The following is a 15,519-nucleotide window of genomic DNA, read 5'->3' as shown; positions in this document are numbered from 1 at the left end:
CGTTTCAATATACAGTTTTGAAATTGTGTCTGGAATCTTGTGCCTCAAATGGCCAAAGACAATTTGTGAGTTGCCTATTTTTCCCTAGTAAACCCTAAATATGTACAGGTTGATTGGACAGTAGCAACACCAGGCCTAGACACCTTGTTGTGTGCTGGTTGCATTTTGCAAGGGCTTGCTATAAATAGTTAATTTTTTGATTCACACTCCTACCCTCAGGCTGTTGATATCTGTACCAAATACATTATCTGCAATCAATTGCAAGCGTAAATTTTCAAAGGAAAAGAAATACCACAAGAGAAACTTTGAAGGACAAATCTCTCACCTCAATGATGTCCGCATTGGTCCGGCTCTCGTGGGGCTCGTTGTACTCTGTGTATTTGAGGAGCACTTTGTCCATATCAGTGCTGGCATACTGGAACAGCTTGTTCGAGTGGTTGAATATGATGAGAGCAATCTCACAGTCGCATAGTACGCTAAGTTCATAAGCTTTCTTCATCAAACCAAACTTTCGCTTTGTGAAAGTGACCTGTAATTAATCCAGCAAAACACTTGCATTAGAGGATAGAACGACAACGCAGGAGAATTTTAGCTTTTCAGGAGTCTGCACCTATATTACAGGTACAATTTAATTGGGGAAACGTTTTCACACCTAACATCTTCAGGAATGCAATATTTAATTTCATTAATGTCCGTTTGAACACTATAAACCCCAACAAAAAAACAGTATTCGAAAAATAACTGATTTCTAGAAATACCTTATTACAGGAGATGAATCTAGCACTTTACGCTTTATCTTTCAAGTGGAGGAAGACTCAGGTAGTTGGCAGAAGTGAAGAAAAAGGGTGTCACCTTGTAGCACAAAGTCATACTACGTGCAAAGAGGCTGTGAGGTCAAACTACTAGTTTAGAATTGTGCACTATAGAAGTGCTAATTATTAATAACAACAAAATTAAATCTAATTCACTATGGTCTTTCCATATTTGGTCTACTCATAGGCAAGGTGATTCCAATTGTTTTGGCATTAGCATTCCTATAGTGGGTCCCATTCCGCTGCACCCTTCTCTTGAGCGCTGCTCCTTGCTTCAGGTCATTTAATTTTTTTTATACTATTAAGAAAAATCATGGGATAGTTTGTAGGGAAACCAAACTCTGCTTAGTAGGTGCGGTGTGGGATGCAAAACATGCACGTTTCCATTGCCCTATATGACCATTTCTGGAATGGATTTTATTTTTACACCCCAAGTGTGCAGCGAGAAAATTATACTGCAATGTTTGAGTCAAAAGTGGTTAACTATCTCAGAAAAAGAGAATCATTAGTGTGCCCTCCCGACAAAACCACGTGTACTTCCCCATCAAGTCACCAAGAATGAGCTTTATAAAATCTAATTCTTAAGTCTACAAAGCGTGTTTTGAGGTGCCGTGGAGAAGAAATCATTGGCAGCAAGAAAATAATATTTCCAATCAATAAAGACGCTTCATAGGAAAACATTAATCACTGTAACAGAATTTTGAAGAATAACTTGAGAACCACAAATTCTGAATGTCACAGTCTGTTTGAAGACTGCTCAGAGTTGTTATTTTCAAGCTAGTGGTTTTCTTTTCCAGGTTCTACTTGCTAAGGATAAAAAGCTTCAAATCCATTATAATTCTTCAAATGAGAACGAAACATTTGAAATTGAATAAGGTAAAATTATACGTTTCGTGTATTGTAAGCATAAGGGAACGCTAGAAAATACTGTGTCCATACAAAACTGCTTGTGGACTGTGCAATAACGACAATACAGTCAAGACATGACAAACCTATACATTTCTAACCTCGTTATTCAAAAAAACTTACATTTAGTAAACAAATCAGGAATATTCGATCATGGGATAAAAAGAAAAAAACAAAAAAATACCAAAGAAAATAACTGAAAAAGGGTATTTAATCCTATGACAAATACAAAAAAAATCACAATTATGACAAAAGTGTCCTAAATGCAGTATATTTCACAAAGTCCAATGTTTTTCTACAACTTCTGGCTGCAGTTCTACCTAAGGGAAAATACATCAGATAGTCAGGACTGGTTCCATAAGCACCGCCTACGGTACCCGATTGCAGACACTGGTCCACTGCATGTTTCTACAGTAGCCAACAGCTTCCTTCGTCCCAATGACCCTCTGTACTATTCTGCAGCAGCATGCAGGTTCCACAGAGGCAAGCTGAAGAAAGCCCATTTGTATGATCCTTAGAGTACTTCCAGCCACAACACTAATTCCTATTTCACAGTTTTTTTTGCATCCTCAAAACACAGTAGGGCAGTTTCACAGTGGCACGCAGAAGAACTGCCCAGATCCAAATGGTTATCTGGAATTCTACCAGACGTGCTGGGCTCCCACTGTCACAAGAGATTCTGCATCCTCGAGCTACAAGAAGGAACTTCCATGGAAGAATCATGACTTTTCTGGTATGATCTGGACTAGATGCAGTAGTCTCTTTCTAGAGTGTACACACAACAGGTACTTGGCTCAATAGGCACTTTCTATTTAACCTATCTATGAGTAATAAGATGCTTCTAATAACTTTCATAAGTAGTTCAGTCTGGAGAAGAAAAGTTTTTAAATACTTTAGAAAGGAAGTAGATTTTGAATCAGTCTTAGGGGTAAAAGATGACTTTCGAGAGTCTGGCAGCAGCTATTCAAAAGAGTGGGTACCACAAATTGCATTAAATTATTCAAATGTTGAAAATGAAAAAGTATTATATACAGGAATTCACAAGGAATTGTACAAACCTGAGCATGCTACTACATGGACAACCCTATGTACTAACACAGTGCCTTAAATCCCACATGTACAAGACACAATGGCTTTATTCATATGAGCTCGCAGCAGGCTGGTGCTACCAGCCCTGGAGAAAGGCAGGAGCACATGTTCCAAGGCAGAGTTGCAAGGACCCTGGAGTGCAGCGGTAGGCAGAGAAGCCTCCTCTCCTCTTCAGTTCATGAAGGATACCCTCTTCAGACTGGAGAAGTGGAGTATTTTCAAAGATAGACCAGTTAGTGGAGGTTTTATTCATTCCTGAAAAAATGAGTAAGCACAGTATTCCACTCTCTCCTCTTCTTAGGTCTAAAACTTGAATATTTAATTCAGCCGCTAGCCTTTACCAGTAAGATCCAAAGAGATTGTATCTGGTCCAGACTTGCGCAGTTCTTGTCTCCAGAGAAGCTGGTAGATTCTTGCTCTGAACTGGGAGGGAATAACAGAGGTCCCATCCATCCTACCTGTAAACTATCAGGGATTTCCCCAGCCTAGCCACCCTAACTATGAGTTGGCCAGTCCTTTGAAAAAGCAGATTAAATGCTTTGCTTCCTAGAATGTGAAATCACAGACAGAGAAGTGCATCCCTCTGGAATGTACTCAGCTGAGCTCAGGCATAATGTAGCACATCTTCAAAAACTAGCAGGAGAGTTACAGACAACTATACGATAACTTTACATTTGTTCCCTCCACCAAAATATTATCTATACATTGTGAAACTGGTTTTAAAAGCCCTTTCCTATAAAAGATACCCAATTAATATTTTAGAATATTTTATGTACTGGAAATATGATCTGCAAACCAGTCTGAAGGAATACTACATAATCTAAAATCACATTTTCTGTTTACGGAATGAAAAAATATTAGGTAAATTCCCACACCTGTGCCTGTATTCTGTGAAGCTGCATAGGGGATCTGCTGAGTTACGGATTTTCCAGAGTGAGAGCTATGGCAATTTGCAACTAACGTTGCTGTGTATCTGAATTGAACTGGAGCTTATAAAGCATACAGTTACCCCAATGTGCCATGAAACTAAAAAAAAAAAGTAGAATAAGGATTAAAAACACGTTTTTCAGGGCTTTACAAAAAAAATCACCGTATCAGGAATAAAACCGAGGTGAGTGGGAACAGAGGGGAACGTAATTATCCCTGCATGGAAGAAAATAAGGTACTGTCAAGCCTGGTGTGCTTACTGAGAGGAAACCACGAAGTACCTTTACATGCAGATCTGAGAATACAGCAGAAACATGTTAAGAAAATCAATTGTAGGAAGAGGGAACGAGAAAAGTTTAGGGTGTGGAGCAAAGAAAGGGTAAAGTATGTAGAGAGATGAATTTAGAATAGTTTTGTATGTGTGAGAAGTTGTTGAAGTAAACCGATGAAAGTCTGGAGGCGGCCTTGTGAAAGGAAGGTTTCGTGAAAGATGGAGCAGGATTTGATAAATGAGCTGGAAGGAGGCACAAGAAGGAAAGCTGATTTTACCAATACTGGGCATATCGTCAGCAGTATTGACGGGGCTTTAACTAAAGGCAACATGTGCTCAGAGAGAGGTAGTAGTGCCACTGAAAACACTGTTTATTAGCTGTGGCTGCTGCCACTGAACAGGGATGGGGGCGGGTGGTGGAAGTGGATTAAAAAAATAATAATAAAAAAAAAAAACTTGCCTTTTCCTTCGCCAACGTGCTACTTCTCTCCTCCATCCCCTTCAGATCTGCTACAGCAGTGATTGGCTCTCCCAACCAATCACGACGCAGCCGAAGCAGCATCCTGGTTGGTCCGAGTGTCCTGTGTGGAAGTTCAGGCAGTGCCTGTGGAGGCTGGGCATGTTCACCACGGGCTGTGCAACACAGCCCAATGGAGAATATACCAAGTCCGCATGACGCCCCAGAGGGCCGGCCAAACTGTCACGTGCACTTAGAGAGTGCAAACTACTCGTCACTCTGCTTGGCATCACGGAGCCCAGCCCTGCCCCCCCACCTGGCTCTAAGGGCTGCATAGAAAAATAGAATGATAATAATGAACTGTTATCATTTCTTTTGTACACTGCTTAATAGCAGTAGGGTGACATTCCCCCGCCTTAGCAGAGGAGCCGCCACTGTTTGTTGGCTCTCCAGAGAGAAGAGCTATCTGCCCTGCTGGAGTGCTAAGCAACAACACAGACCTGTTATTAATGCGGGCTACCCCTTTCTTCATAACCCCTTCGGGGCTGATGACGAGCTGGGCTCGTCATGGCGTAGCCTCCTCGCACGCTCATGACGAGCCCAGCTCGTCATGAGCCCCACCCTCGGGGGAAGCGCCAGCGCTCCCCCCGAGTCAGCCCGATTTTTTTAGTTTCTGCGGGGATGGCAGGGGAAGACCTTCCCCTGCCTCCCCCCGCCCTCCCCGCCCGCGTCATCAATGACGTCAGCGCGCGAGGCGCGCTGACGTCACCGGAGGCTCCATTTGTTTACCGACGCGCAGGGAAGCCATTTGCTTCCTGCGCGTCGGATGGTAAACAGGTTAGTTTTGCGGCTGGGGCGGGGGAGATTTCAGTATTGGTTCTAAGGAGGGAAAGGAAAGGCTTTTCCTTTCCCTCGGTGGCATTTAGAGGTTTCCTGCTGCACGATCGTGCGATCGTGCAGCAGGAATGTTAGGGATTTTTTTTTTTTTTCATGGATGATCAATTTCGTAGTTCGGGGAGCGGCCCCTTGGGGAAGGGTCGCTCCCCTTGTTGGGGGAACATTATCTATGAAGTCTTCTCTTTGCTGCAATGTTGTTGAAAGGCCGTTTTTTCTACAAAAATGCCGATGGGGGTCATTTATAAAGTAAAATAATAGTGCTCATTGTAATGAAGGATGCAAGTGCCTCTGTCCTTCATTACTTATACTGATGTGTGTTTCTGAAGTGGCTAAAAAACACACCTGTGCTGCCGAGGCAAAGCTCACTAGTGTTTTTGGCCTGATGAATGTTTTTTTTTTGTGTGCTGCTTTTCAAACACATGCTTTGTCTCCAGTGACCATGTGTGTGTTACTATGCCATGTGCGAAGGGGTCCCTTGAGTGAGCTGTCCATCATAGTGGGAAGCTCACAAATGTTTTTGGGCTGTTGATTGTTACCTGAATTTGTGCTGCAACTCTAGCGCCATCTTTGTCTCCATTGACCATGGGTGCGTTACTATGCAACTGCACAAATGTGCGCAGGGGTCCCTTGAGTGGGCTGTCCATCATAGTGGGAAGCTCACAAATTTTTTTGTGTTGATGATTGTTTTCCTGAGTTTGTGCCGCAACTCGAGCGCCATCTTTGTCTCCAGTGTCCATGTGTGCGTTACTATGCAATTGCACAGATGTGCGCAGGGGTCCCTTGTGTGAGCTGTCCATCATAGTGTTTGGGGTATGCACGAAACATGTCGACGATAGGAGTTGATAGGTACATCTGGACACATTACGTTTAGGGCAGCCTATCTTTCCACCCCGTTTATTACCACCTAGAGGCAAGAATAAAGTTTATTGTAAACCTACTGGGCAGGTATTTCACACATCACATAGTCCACTCCTCAAATACACATGCACCACACATAGTCTAATAAAGTGCTCCTACGTAACTTTCGCAAGTCGCAGCACGCCCCAGCCCGTAGAGGACTGGGATGGCCCCAATGATGAAGCATGTCACCGTGGGGCAACCCTGGTGAGTGAGGGGACACCTAAAAGAGGAGCATTTCTCCCCTTTTTTGTACACAATACCATATTTTCACAATCGACCCCAGTGTGTGTTGGTTGTTATCTGAATAAACTAGCAACGCTCTTAGGTATCTGGAAGCAGAGACCATTTGTTCATCATAGTGGGAAGTTCACAAATGTTTTTGGGCTGATGATTGCTTTCCTGAGTTTGTGCTGCAACTCGAGCCCCATCTTTGTCTCCAGTGTCCATGTGTGCGTTACTATGCAATTGCACAGATGTGCGCAGGGGTCCCTTGTGTGAGCTGTGAATCATAGTGGGAAGGTCACAAATGTTTTTGGGCTGATTAATGTTTTTCTGAATTTGTGCTGCAACTCGAGCGCTTGCTTTGTCTCCAGTGTCCGTGTGTGTTACTATGCCATCGCACCAATGTGTGCACAGGTCCCTTGAGTGAGCTGTCCATCATAGTGGGTAAATTTAGGAAAGATGGTGCACTCCGCTAGTTGGTGGGCGTTGCCAATAGGGGATCTTCTGTGTGAGTTCACATGCCTCTTATGTGTATAAATGGTCAGAGACTGTTGAGAGCAGCAGATGGGGAGAAAGAAGCTCCTGGTCATAGGAACTGTTTTAGGATTGCGCTTGTGAAAATCAAGGATGCAAGTGCCTCTGTCCAGCATCGCAGTTAACCACAGTAATTCTGTTGTCCCCCTCCCCATGAGAATCCCTGATGATGTCAGCGCGCACAGCACGCGCCAACATCTTCAGGGATTCCCAGGCGGTCGGGAAGCCATTTGCTTCCTGCGCCTGGAGGTGTTAGGTTGGTTTTGAGATATTTGGGGGGGTTTGCAAAGAGGCTTCAGGGGAGAGGTAAGTGATTTTCCTCTCTTCTGATGTCTCTTTGCAGGGCATTTCTGGCTCACGGTCGCGCACAGCATTGCGATTGTGCGGTGGAAATGCCCTCACTAGCACCAGGGATTTTATTTTAGATTGTAGGAAGTGACCCATTGTGCAAGGGTCGCTTTCAGGTGGGTCGGATTTTAAATTTAGATGTTCTGGCCCCCCCCCCCCGGTGGGCAAATCAACCCGTACTTTTGTCCGTTTTGCCCTTTTTGATGGCCCATCTGTGTGGATGTGATTTTGGGGGTACATTTGTGTATTGTTTATTCATTTGTTATGTTGTTTGTGAAATGTAGTATTAAATTATTTTTTTTCTTCTTTGTTTTTGATCCAGGCTTTTGCTGTTTGTATTGGTGTAGGTTGTGGTTCGGTTAATGCTGGTTTTGCAGCTTGTGTAGTTGCATGTGCTTGGTAAGTAAATGTTTTTTGTACTATTTTTCCTAGATAAATGTGTTGTTATGAAAAGTGAAGTTATTGCTGTTTGTGTGGCTTTGTGTTTCTTGATTGTTAACTTTTTTTTTGTATTGCTGCTTGATGTGTACTTTGTCTAATCTATACTTGTTTTTTTTTCTTTCCAGTGGGATTTCCTTTTTTTTTGCTGTGTTTCAGCAGAGTAGGTGCTGGTGAGTCTTCTTATATTTGGTTAGATTTGAATTGTTTTTGAGTGTATTGATTTTTGTGTGAAGACTCTACCTTGTTTACTTCTTCCTTTGCACAGTGTAGGTTGTTGTTCACTTGTGTGTGTAGTCTTCTTGATTTGTAAGGATAATGGCTGCTCGCAGGATTACTGCTAAGCAGGTTGTTAGTTTGCTTTTTGAGTCTTCCTCTGACCATGGTCCAGACACTGACTCCGATTCGGAGCTTGAGTTAGGTGCAGAAGATTCAGGCAGTGAGTTTTCTCTTCGCATGGTATCATCGGATGATGATTCTGATTCTTCTTCTAGTGCTGATGAAGTGCCTGTGGTAGAGAGGGACATTGATGTGCCGGTAGAGAGGGAAGAGCCATGTGAGCGGCAGCCTAGGTCCTCAAGGTTTCCCTTTTTTTCTCGTCAGGAACAGGCAAGTGTGGTAAAGGCTGCGCCCAAAAGGTTTCACATTGCTGTGGTGCGCCAAAGGTTATCTGGTGCTGCTAGTCTTCCTGTTGTTGAGCAGCATGAGGCATCTGGTGCTGCTAGTCTTTCTGTTGTTGTTGAGCAGCAAGTGGCATCTGGGGATGCGAGTTCTTCTGTTGATGTTGAGATGCAAGAGGCAGCTGGGGATGTGAGTTCGTCTGTTGGTGAAGAGATGCAAAATGTATCTGGGGATGCTAGTATTCCTGTTGGTGTAGTGAGGCAAGAGGCATCTGGGGATGCTAGTGTTCCCGTTGATGTAGTGCAGCAAGAGGCATCTGGCCTGCAGGCTAGGGTGGCTTCTTCTCCTCATGTTAGTGATGACGTCTGGGTTGCCCCTGGCATGGTGCAGCCGGAATTGCCAGACTTCACTGGTGTTCCAGGGTGTAGAGTGGATACTGACAATTTTTTGCCAATTCAATATTTTCAATTGTTTTTTGACGATGAGTTTTTGCAGGAGATTGTGGAGCAAACTAATTTGTATGCAGAGCAGTATTTGAGGGACCACAGTGCCAGCCTTAAGCCCCATTCCAGAGCTACCCATTGGTCTCCCACATATGTTGAAGAGATGAAGAAGTTTTTGGGATTAACTTTTTTGATGGGCTTGCTAAGGAAGCCATCAATGTCTTCTTATTGGTCCACTAGTCCCTTGATGGCAACATCTATATTTCCAGCACTTATGACTCGTGATCGATATATGCTTCTTCTTCGCATGATGCATTTTGTTGATAATGATTTAGCGTTGCCACGCGATCACCCTGATTGTGACCGTCTTTTTAAGATTCGGCCTGTCCTTGATCACTTTGTTGATCGTTTTCCTGAGATGTTTGCACCTGGAAGAGAAATAGCTGTGGACGAGTCTTTGGTGTTGTTCAAGGGCCGCTTGGTTTTTAGGCAATACATTCCTAGTAAGAGGGCACGCTATGGCATCAAACTGTATATGCTGTGTGACAGTGAGACTGGATATGTTTATAATTTCAGGGTGTACACCGGTAAGGATTCCAGCATTAACACTTCTGCTTGTCCGTCCACTTTTGGAGTGACTGAGAAAATTGTGTGGGAACTAGGTAGACGATTATTTAACAAAGGCCACCATTTATATGTAGATAACTTCTACACTAGTGTGCGTTTGTTCAAGGAGTTGGCCAAAGTGGGCACTGTTGCATGTGGCACGATGCGCAGTAACCGGAAAGGTTTTCCAATAGAACTTGTTTGCAAAAGGCTTGTGCGGGGACAGTCTACTGCATTGCGATGTGGGAAGCTTCTAGCTGTGAAGTTTTCAGACAGGAGAGATGTTTACATGCTGACTACTATCCATGACGAAAGCACTGAAGCTCTGCCAGTTCGGGGTGAGACTGCTGAAGTGCGTAAACCTGTGTGCATTTTAGACTATAATAGGCACATGGGTGGTGTTGACAGAGTAGATCAGAGGTTGGAACCTTATGCTGCTCTTCGAAAGGCTTACGTTTGGTACAAGAAGTTGGCTATCCATCTTTTCCACTTGGCATCCTTTAATGCTTTTGTTGTTTTCCAGAAATCTTGTCCTGAGTCAAAGATGCCTTTTGTAAAGTTTTAGGAGACTATAATAGGCAGCCTTGTACTAGTGGAACAGGCAAGTGTGCCAAGATTTGGAGTGGTGGAGGAAGTGGCTAGACTGAAAGATCGCCACTTTCCAGAATACATTCCTCCCACAACTGCAAAAGACAAACCCACTAAAAGATGTAGAGTCTGTTGGCGAAGAGAAGTGCGGAGGGAGTCTCGTATGCACTGTCCTGACTGTCCTTCAAATCCTGGATTGTGTGTGCCAGCTTGTTTTAAATCGTACCACACACAAAAGAAGTTTTGGGAGTTTCATTGAGCTTGTAAGTGTACTGTCTGGTTTGTTTTCTGTAATATTTTTTTGTTTGCTTTTAGGTTTGCATTAGTGCAAAGCATTTAGGTTTTGAATTTGTGTTAGCAGATTTGTAGGTTTCTACATTTGATTTGTGGTATTTCTTTAAAAAATTCTAATTTTGATGGTGGTGTGTGCAGGATTGTGCTTGGATTGTTGGTGTGCGTGGACAGGCGCTTGGCTGGTGGTGTGCGTGGTCTGGTGCTTGGCTGGAATAGTGCATGGATTGGAGTTGTGCTGGGGGGGTTAGTGGATTTTTGCTTGGCTGGCGGAGTGTATGGTTAGGTGCTTGGCTGGCGGTGTGAGTGGAGTGGTGCTTGGCTGGCGGTGTGTGTGGAGTGGTGCTTGGCTGGCGGCGTGTGTGGAGTGGTGCTTGGATGGTGTTGTGTTTGTGGAGTGGCGCTTGGCTGGTGGTGTGCGTGGAGTGATGCTTGGCTGGTGGTGTGTGTGGAGTGGTAGTTGGCTGTCGGTGTGCGCTGAGTGGTGTTTGGCTGGCAGTGTGCATGGTCTGGTGCTTGGATGGTGGTGTGGGTGGACTGGCGCTCGGCAGGCGGTGTGTGAGTAGTTACTTTCTGTTGGTCACTACACACACTGCTAGTTGAGTGACACTCCACACAGTCCATCATTTTGTGTAGTTGCAGTGTCAGAAATGTGGGCGTGTGAAAGTGATGGGCCCTTGAATGGCGCTGTTTGCTGGTGTGAGTGTTGAAATGTGATGGGTCCGCGGCTGGCGGTGTGAATGTTTTGTATGTGTCACGCATACGAAAGGTGTATGAATGGCCTGTAAAGAGGTTGGTGCCTTGACGTGGCTTTACAGCTCACGAGCTGCGAGTCAGTGGTTCAGTTTATCATACTTTCAATTATACGCAGTGTATTTCATTTTTGATGAAATTACTTGCGTATCCAATTGTATGTACTGAATCATCACTCACCCTCGTGCCAAATCCAACCAGTATGTGTGTGTGCTTGCGGATTAGATGGGTGTGCAGTAATAATTGTTTTTTTTCTAATTTCTGCAGTAGGGTGTACCTTGCCCCTTATTGTGATTGTTGTTATGTGTTGCTTTTCCATTCGGATGGTGTCAATGGTCTGGTTTGTATCAGGTATGAAAGGTGCGTGAATGGCCTGTAAAACGGTTGGTGCCTTGTCGTGGCTTTACAGCTCACGAGTTGCGAGTCACTGGTTCACTTTTTATGCATTTATTTATTGACAGAGCATTTCATTTTTTTGAAATATCTTGTTAATAAAATTTTATGTACTGAACCATCACTCGCCCTCGTGCCAAATCCAACCTGTATGTGTGTGTCTTTGAGGAATAGATAGCCGTGCTTGAATGTTTGACTTTTGAGTAACTCTGTTAAGGTGTGGTATCCTTTTACTTGGGAGAACAAGGGGAGCGCAGGGTGGTAGGACTTTTTTGCCGGCACGGCGATCCCACGCCAAAATGTTTGGAAAAGTGCTATTTTTACCTATTTTTAAGGTTTGCAAGGAGTTCTGGGTAGGAAAACATTGGTGGACCCACACATGCCATACCTCCCTGGACTCTCCCGGGTGTCTAGTTTTCAGAACTGTTTGGGTTTGCTACTTTCCAAAGAATACCACCCATCCCGGGCCAAAAACTCAGGTGCCTCCCCCCCAAAAAATCAAAGTTATATTGCTTCAGGGTATTTTATATTCACCACTGTTAGATTTGGACCTTTTCCTGTTGCAGCCACTATGGCTACCCACGCAAGTGAGGTACCGTTTTTATCGGGAGACCTGGGGGAATGCTGGGTGGGAGGTAATTTGTGTGAGCCCAGTGATGCCACGCTTTCCCAGACTACAACGTGTGAAAAAATTGATTTTTTTCTGCTAAAATTGAGGTTTGCAAGGGATTCTGGGTAAAGGAACGTTTGCGGATCCACGCAAGCCATACCTCCTTGGAAGCGCCCGGGTGTCTACTTTTCAGAAATGTGTGGGTTTCGTAGGTTTCCATAGATGGCTGTCTCGCACGGGGCCAGAAACCCAGGTAACCCCTAAGTCCACCAGCTTTTGCAAGAGGGGTTACCTGGGTTTTTGGCCCCGTGCGAGACAGCCATCTAGGGAAACCTACCAATCCCACACATTTCTGAAAAGTAGACAACCGGGGGCTTCCAAGGAGGTATGGCTTGCGTGGATCCTCCAACGTTCCTTTACCCAGAATCCCTTGCAAACCTCATTTTTTGCATGGTAAAAAATCAGTTTTTTCACACGTTTTAGTGTGGGAAAGCGTGGCATCACTGGGCACACACAAATTACCTCCCACCCAGCGTTCCCCAAGGTCTCCCGATAAAAATGGTACCTCACTTGCGTGGGTAGGCATAGCGGCTGCTTTAGGAAAAGGCCCAATTCATACTGTGGAGACAAAAACTTTACCTTTAGCCAAATAATCTTATTTTTTGAGGGGGTCACCTGAGCTTTTGGCCCGGGGCTTGGCAGGCATCTTTGGAAACTACCAAACCCAAACAGTTCTGAGAACTAGACACCCAGGGGAGTCCAGGGTGGTATGGCATGCGTGGGTCCCCCAATGTTTTCCTACCCAGAAACCCCTGCAAACCTGAAATTTTGGTCAAAAAACCCACTTTTCCATACTTTTTTGGGTGGGATCTCGCTGCCGGAACAAATGTCCTACCACCCAGTGTTTCCCTTGTTCTCCCGAGTAAAATGATACCTCACTTGTGTGGGTGGGCCAAAGGCATGTGACTTAGGCTGGGGTGCTTAATTTGTAAAACGTAAATATGAGTAAAAACTACTTTTTTCAAAATTCATTTTTGGCGTATTCTGCTTTGGGGCACCCACACAAGTGAGGTATCCTTTTACTCGGGAGAACAAGGGGAACGCAGGGTGGTATGACTTTTTTGCCGACCCGGCGATCCCACGCCAAAAAGTTTGGAAAAGTGCAATTTTTACCTAATTTTAAGGTTTGCAGAGAGTTCTGGGTAGGAAAACATTGGGGGACCCATGCATGCCATACCTCCCTGGAGTCCCCCGGGTGTCTAGTTTTCAGAACTGTTTGGGTTTGCTACTTTGCAAAGAATACCACCGAGCCCCGGGCCACAAACTCAGATGCCCCCCCCCCAAAATCAAGGTAGTTTTGCAATAAGGTAATGTAAATTCACCACCGTACAATTTGAACCGTTTCCTGTTGCAGCCACTATGTTTACCCACGCAAGTGAGGTACCGTTTTTTTCGGGAGACCTGGGGGCACGCTGGGTGGGTGGAAATTTGTTGATCCACGCAGATTCCAGAACTTTCCACCACAGAAATGTGAGGAAAATGTGTTTTTTTGGTCAAATTTTTATGTTTGCAAGGGATTCTGGGTAACAAAACCTGGGGGTAGGCAGGCGAGTCACCCCATCCTGAATTCCCCTGGGTGTCTAGTTTTCAAAAATGTATAGGTTTGCTAGGTTTCCCTAGGTGCTGGCAGAGCTACGGCGCAAAAACAAAAGGTAGTCTTTTTGTCCGAATCGTGCTAAATTTCACTGGGAAATTGAGGTGCGACCATGCTGCGTTTTGCGCTGTTTCATGTCGCAGCCACTATGCCTACCCACGCAAGTGAGGTACCGTTTTTTTCGGGAGACCTGGGGGCACGCTGGGTGGGTGGAAATTTGTTGATCCACGCAGATTCCAGAACTTTCCACCACAGAAATGTGAGGAAAATGTGTTTTTTTGGTCAAATTTTTATGTTTGCAAGGGATTCTGGGTAACAAAACCTGGGGGTAGGCAGGCGAGTCACCCCATCCTGAATTCCCCTGGGTGTCTAGTTTTTAAAAATGTATAGGTTTGCTAGGTTTCCCTAGGTGCTGGCAGAGCTACGGCGCAAAAACAAAAGGTAGTCTTTTTGTCCGAATCGTGCTAAATTTCACTGGGAAATTGAGGTGCGACCATGCTGCGTTTTGCGCTGTTTCATGTCGCAGCCACTATGCCTACCCACGCAAGTGAGGTACCGTTTTTTTCGGGAGACCTGGGGGCACGCTGGGTGGGTGGAAATTTGTTGATCCACGCAGATTCCAGAACTTTCCACCACAGAAATGTGAGGAAAATGTGTTTTTTTGGTCAAATTTTTATGTTTGCAAGGGATTCTGGGTAACAAAACCTGGGGGTAGGCAGGCGAGTCACCCCATCCTGAATTCCCCTGGGTGTCTAGTTTTCAAAAATGTATAGGTTTGCTAGGTTTCCCTAGGTGCTGGCAGAGCTACGGCGCAAAAACAAAAGGTAGTCTTTTTGTCCGAATCGTGCTAAATTTCACTGGGAAATTGAGGTGCGACTATGCTGCGTTTTGCGCTGTTTCATGTCGCAGCCACTATGCCTACCCACGCAAGTGAGGTACCGTTTTTTTCGGGAGACCTGGGGGCACGCTGGGTGGGTGGAAATTTGTTGATCCACGCAGATTCCAGAACTTTCCACCACAGAAATGTGAGGAAAATGTGTTTTTTTGGTCAAATTTTTATGTTTGCAAGGGATTCTGGGTAACAAAACCTGGGGGTAGGCAGGCGAGTCACCACATCCTGAATTCCCCTGGGTGTCTAGTTTTCAAAAATGTATAGGTTTGCTAGGTTTCCCTAGGTGCTGGCAGAGCTACGGCGCAAAAACAAAAGGTAGTCTTTTTGTCCGAATCGTGCTAAATTTCACTGGGAAATTGAGGTGCGACCATGCTGCGTTTTGCGCTGTTTCATGTCGCAGCCACTATGCCTACCCACGCAAGTGAGGTACCGTTTTTTTCGGGAGACCTGGGGGCACGCTGGGTGGGTGGAAATTTGTTGATCCACGCAGATTCCAGAACTTTCCACCACAGAAATGTGAGGAAAATGTGTTTTTTTGGTCAAATTTTTATGTTTGCAAGGGATTCTGGGTAACAAAACCTGGGGGTAGGCAGGCGAGTCACCCCATCCTGAATTCCCCTGGGTGTCTAGTTTTCAAAAATGTATAGGTTTGGTAGGTTTCCCTAGGTGCTGGCAGAGCTATGGCGCAAAAACAAAAGGTAGTCTTTTTGTCCGAATCGTGCTAAATTTCACTGGGAAATTGAGGTGCGACCATGCTGCGTTTTGCGCTGTTTCATGTCGCAGCCACTATGCCTACCCACGCAAGTGAGGTACCGTTTTTTTCGGGAGACCTGGGGGCACGCTGGGTGGGTGGAAATTTGTTGATCC

The 15,519-nt window shown here is 44.9% G+C and overlaps 1 protein-coding gene across 5 annotated transcripts in view; it reads right to left on the bottom strand.

Moving 5' to 3' along the window:
- Window positions 1–15,519, bottom strand: part of MEF2D (myocyte enhancer factor 2D) — a 449,440-nt gene that overhangs the window by 125,391 nt on the left and 308,530 nt on the right. For all 5 annotated transcript variants that reach the window (XM_078671232.1, XM_078671228.1, XM_078671231.1 and 2 more), the window contains one exon: window positions 326–529. In XM_078671232.1, the coding sequence (XP_078527358.1) occupies window positions 326–529 (204 nt within the window). The remainder of the gene's footprint in view (window positions 1–325; window positions 530–15,519) is intronic.

This window comes from Lissotriton helveticus, chromosome 12 (genome assembly GCF_964261635.1).
Source record: "Lissotriton helveticus chromosome 12, aLisHel1.1, whole genome shotgun sequence".
Classification (NCBI taxonomy): domain Eukaryota; kingdom Metazoa; phylum Chordata; class Amphibia; order Caudata; family Salamandridae; genus Lissotriton; species Lissotriton helveticus.
This window is presented reverse-complemented; position numbering and strand designations above follow the sequence as displayed.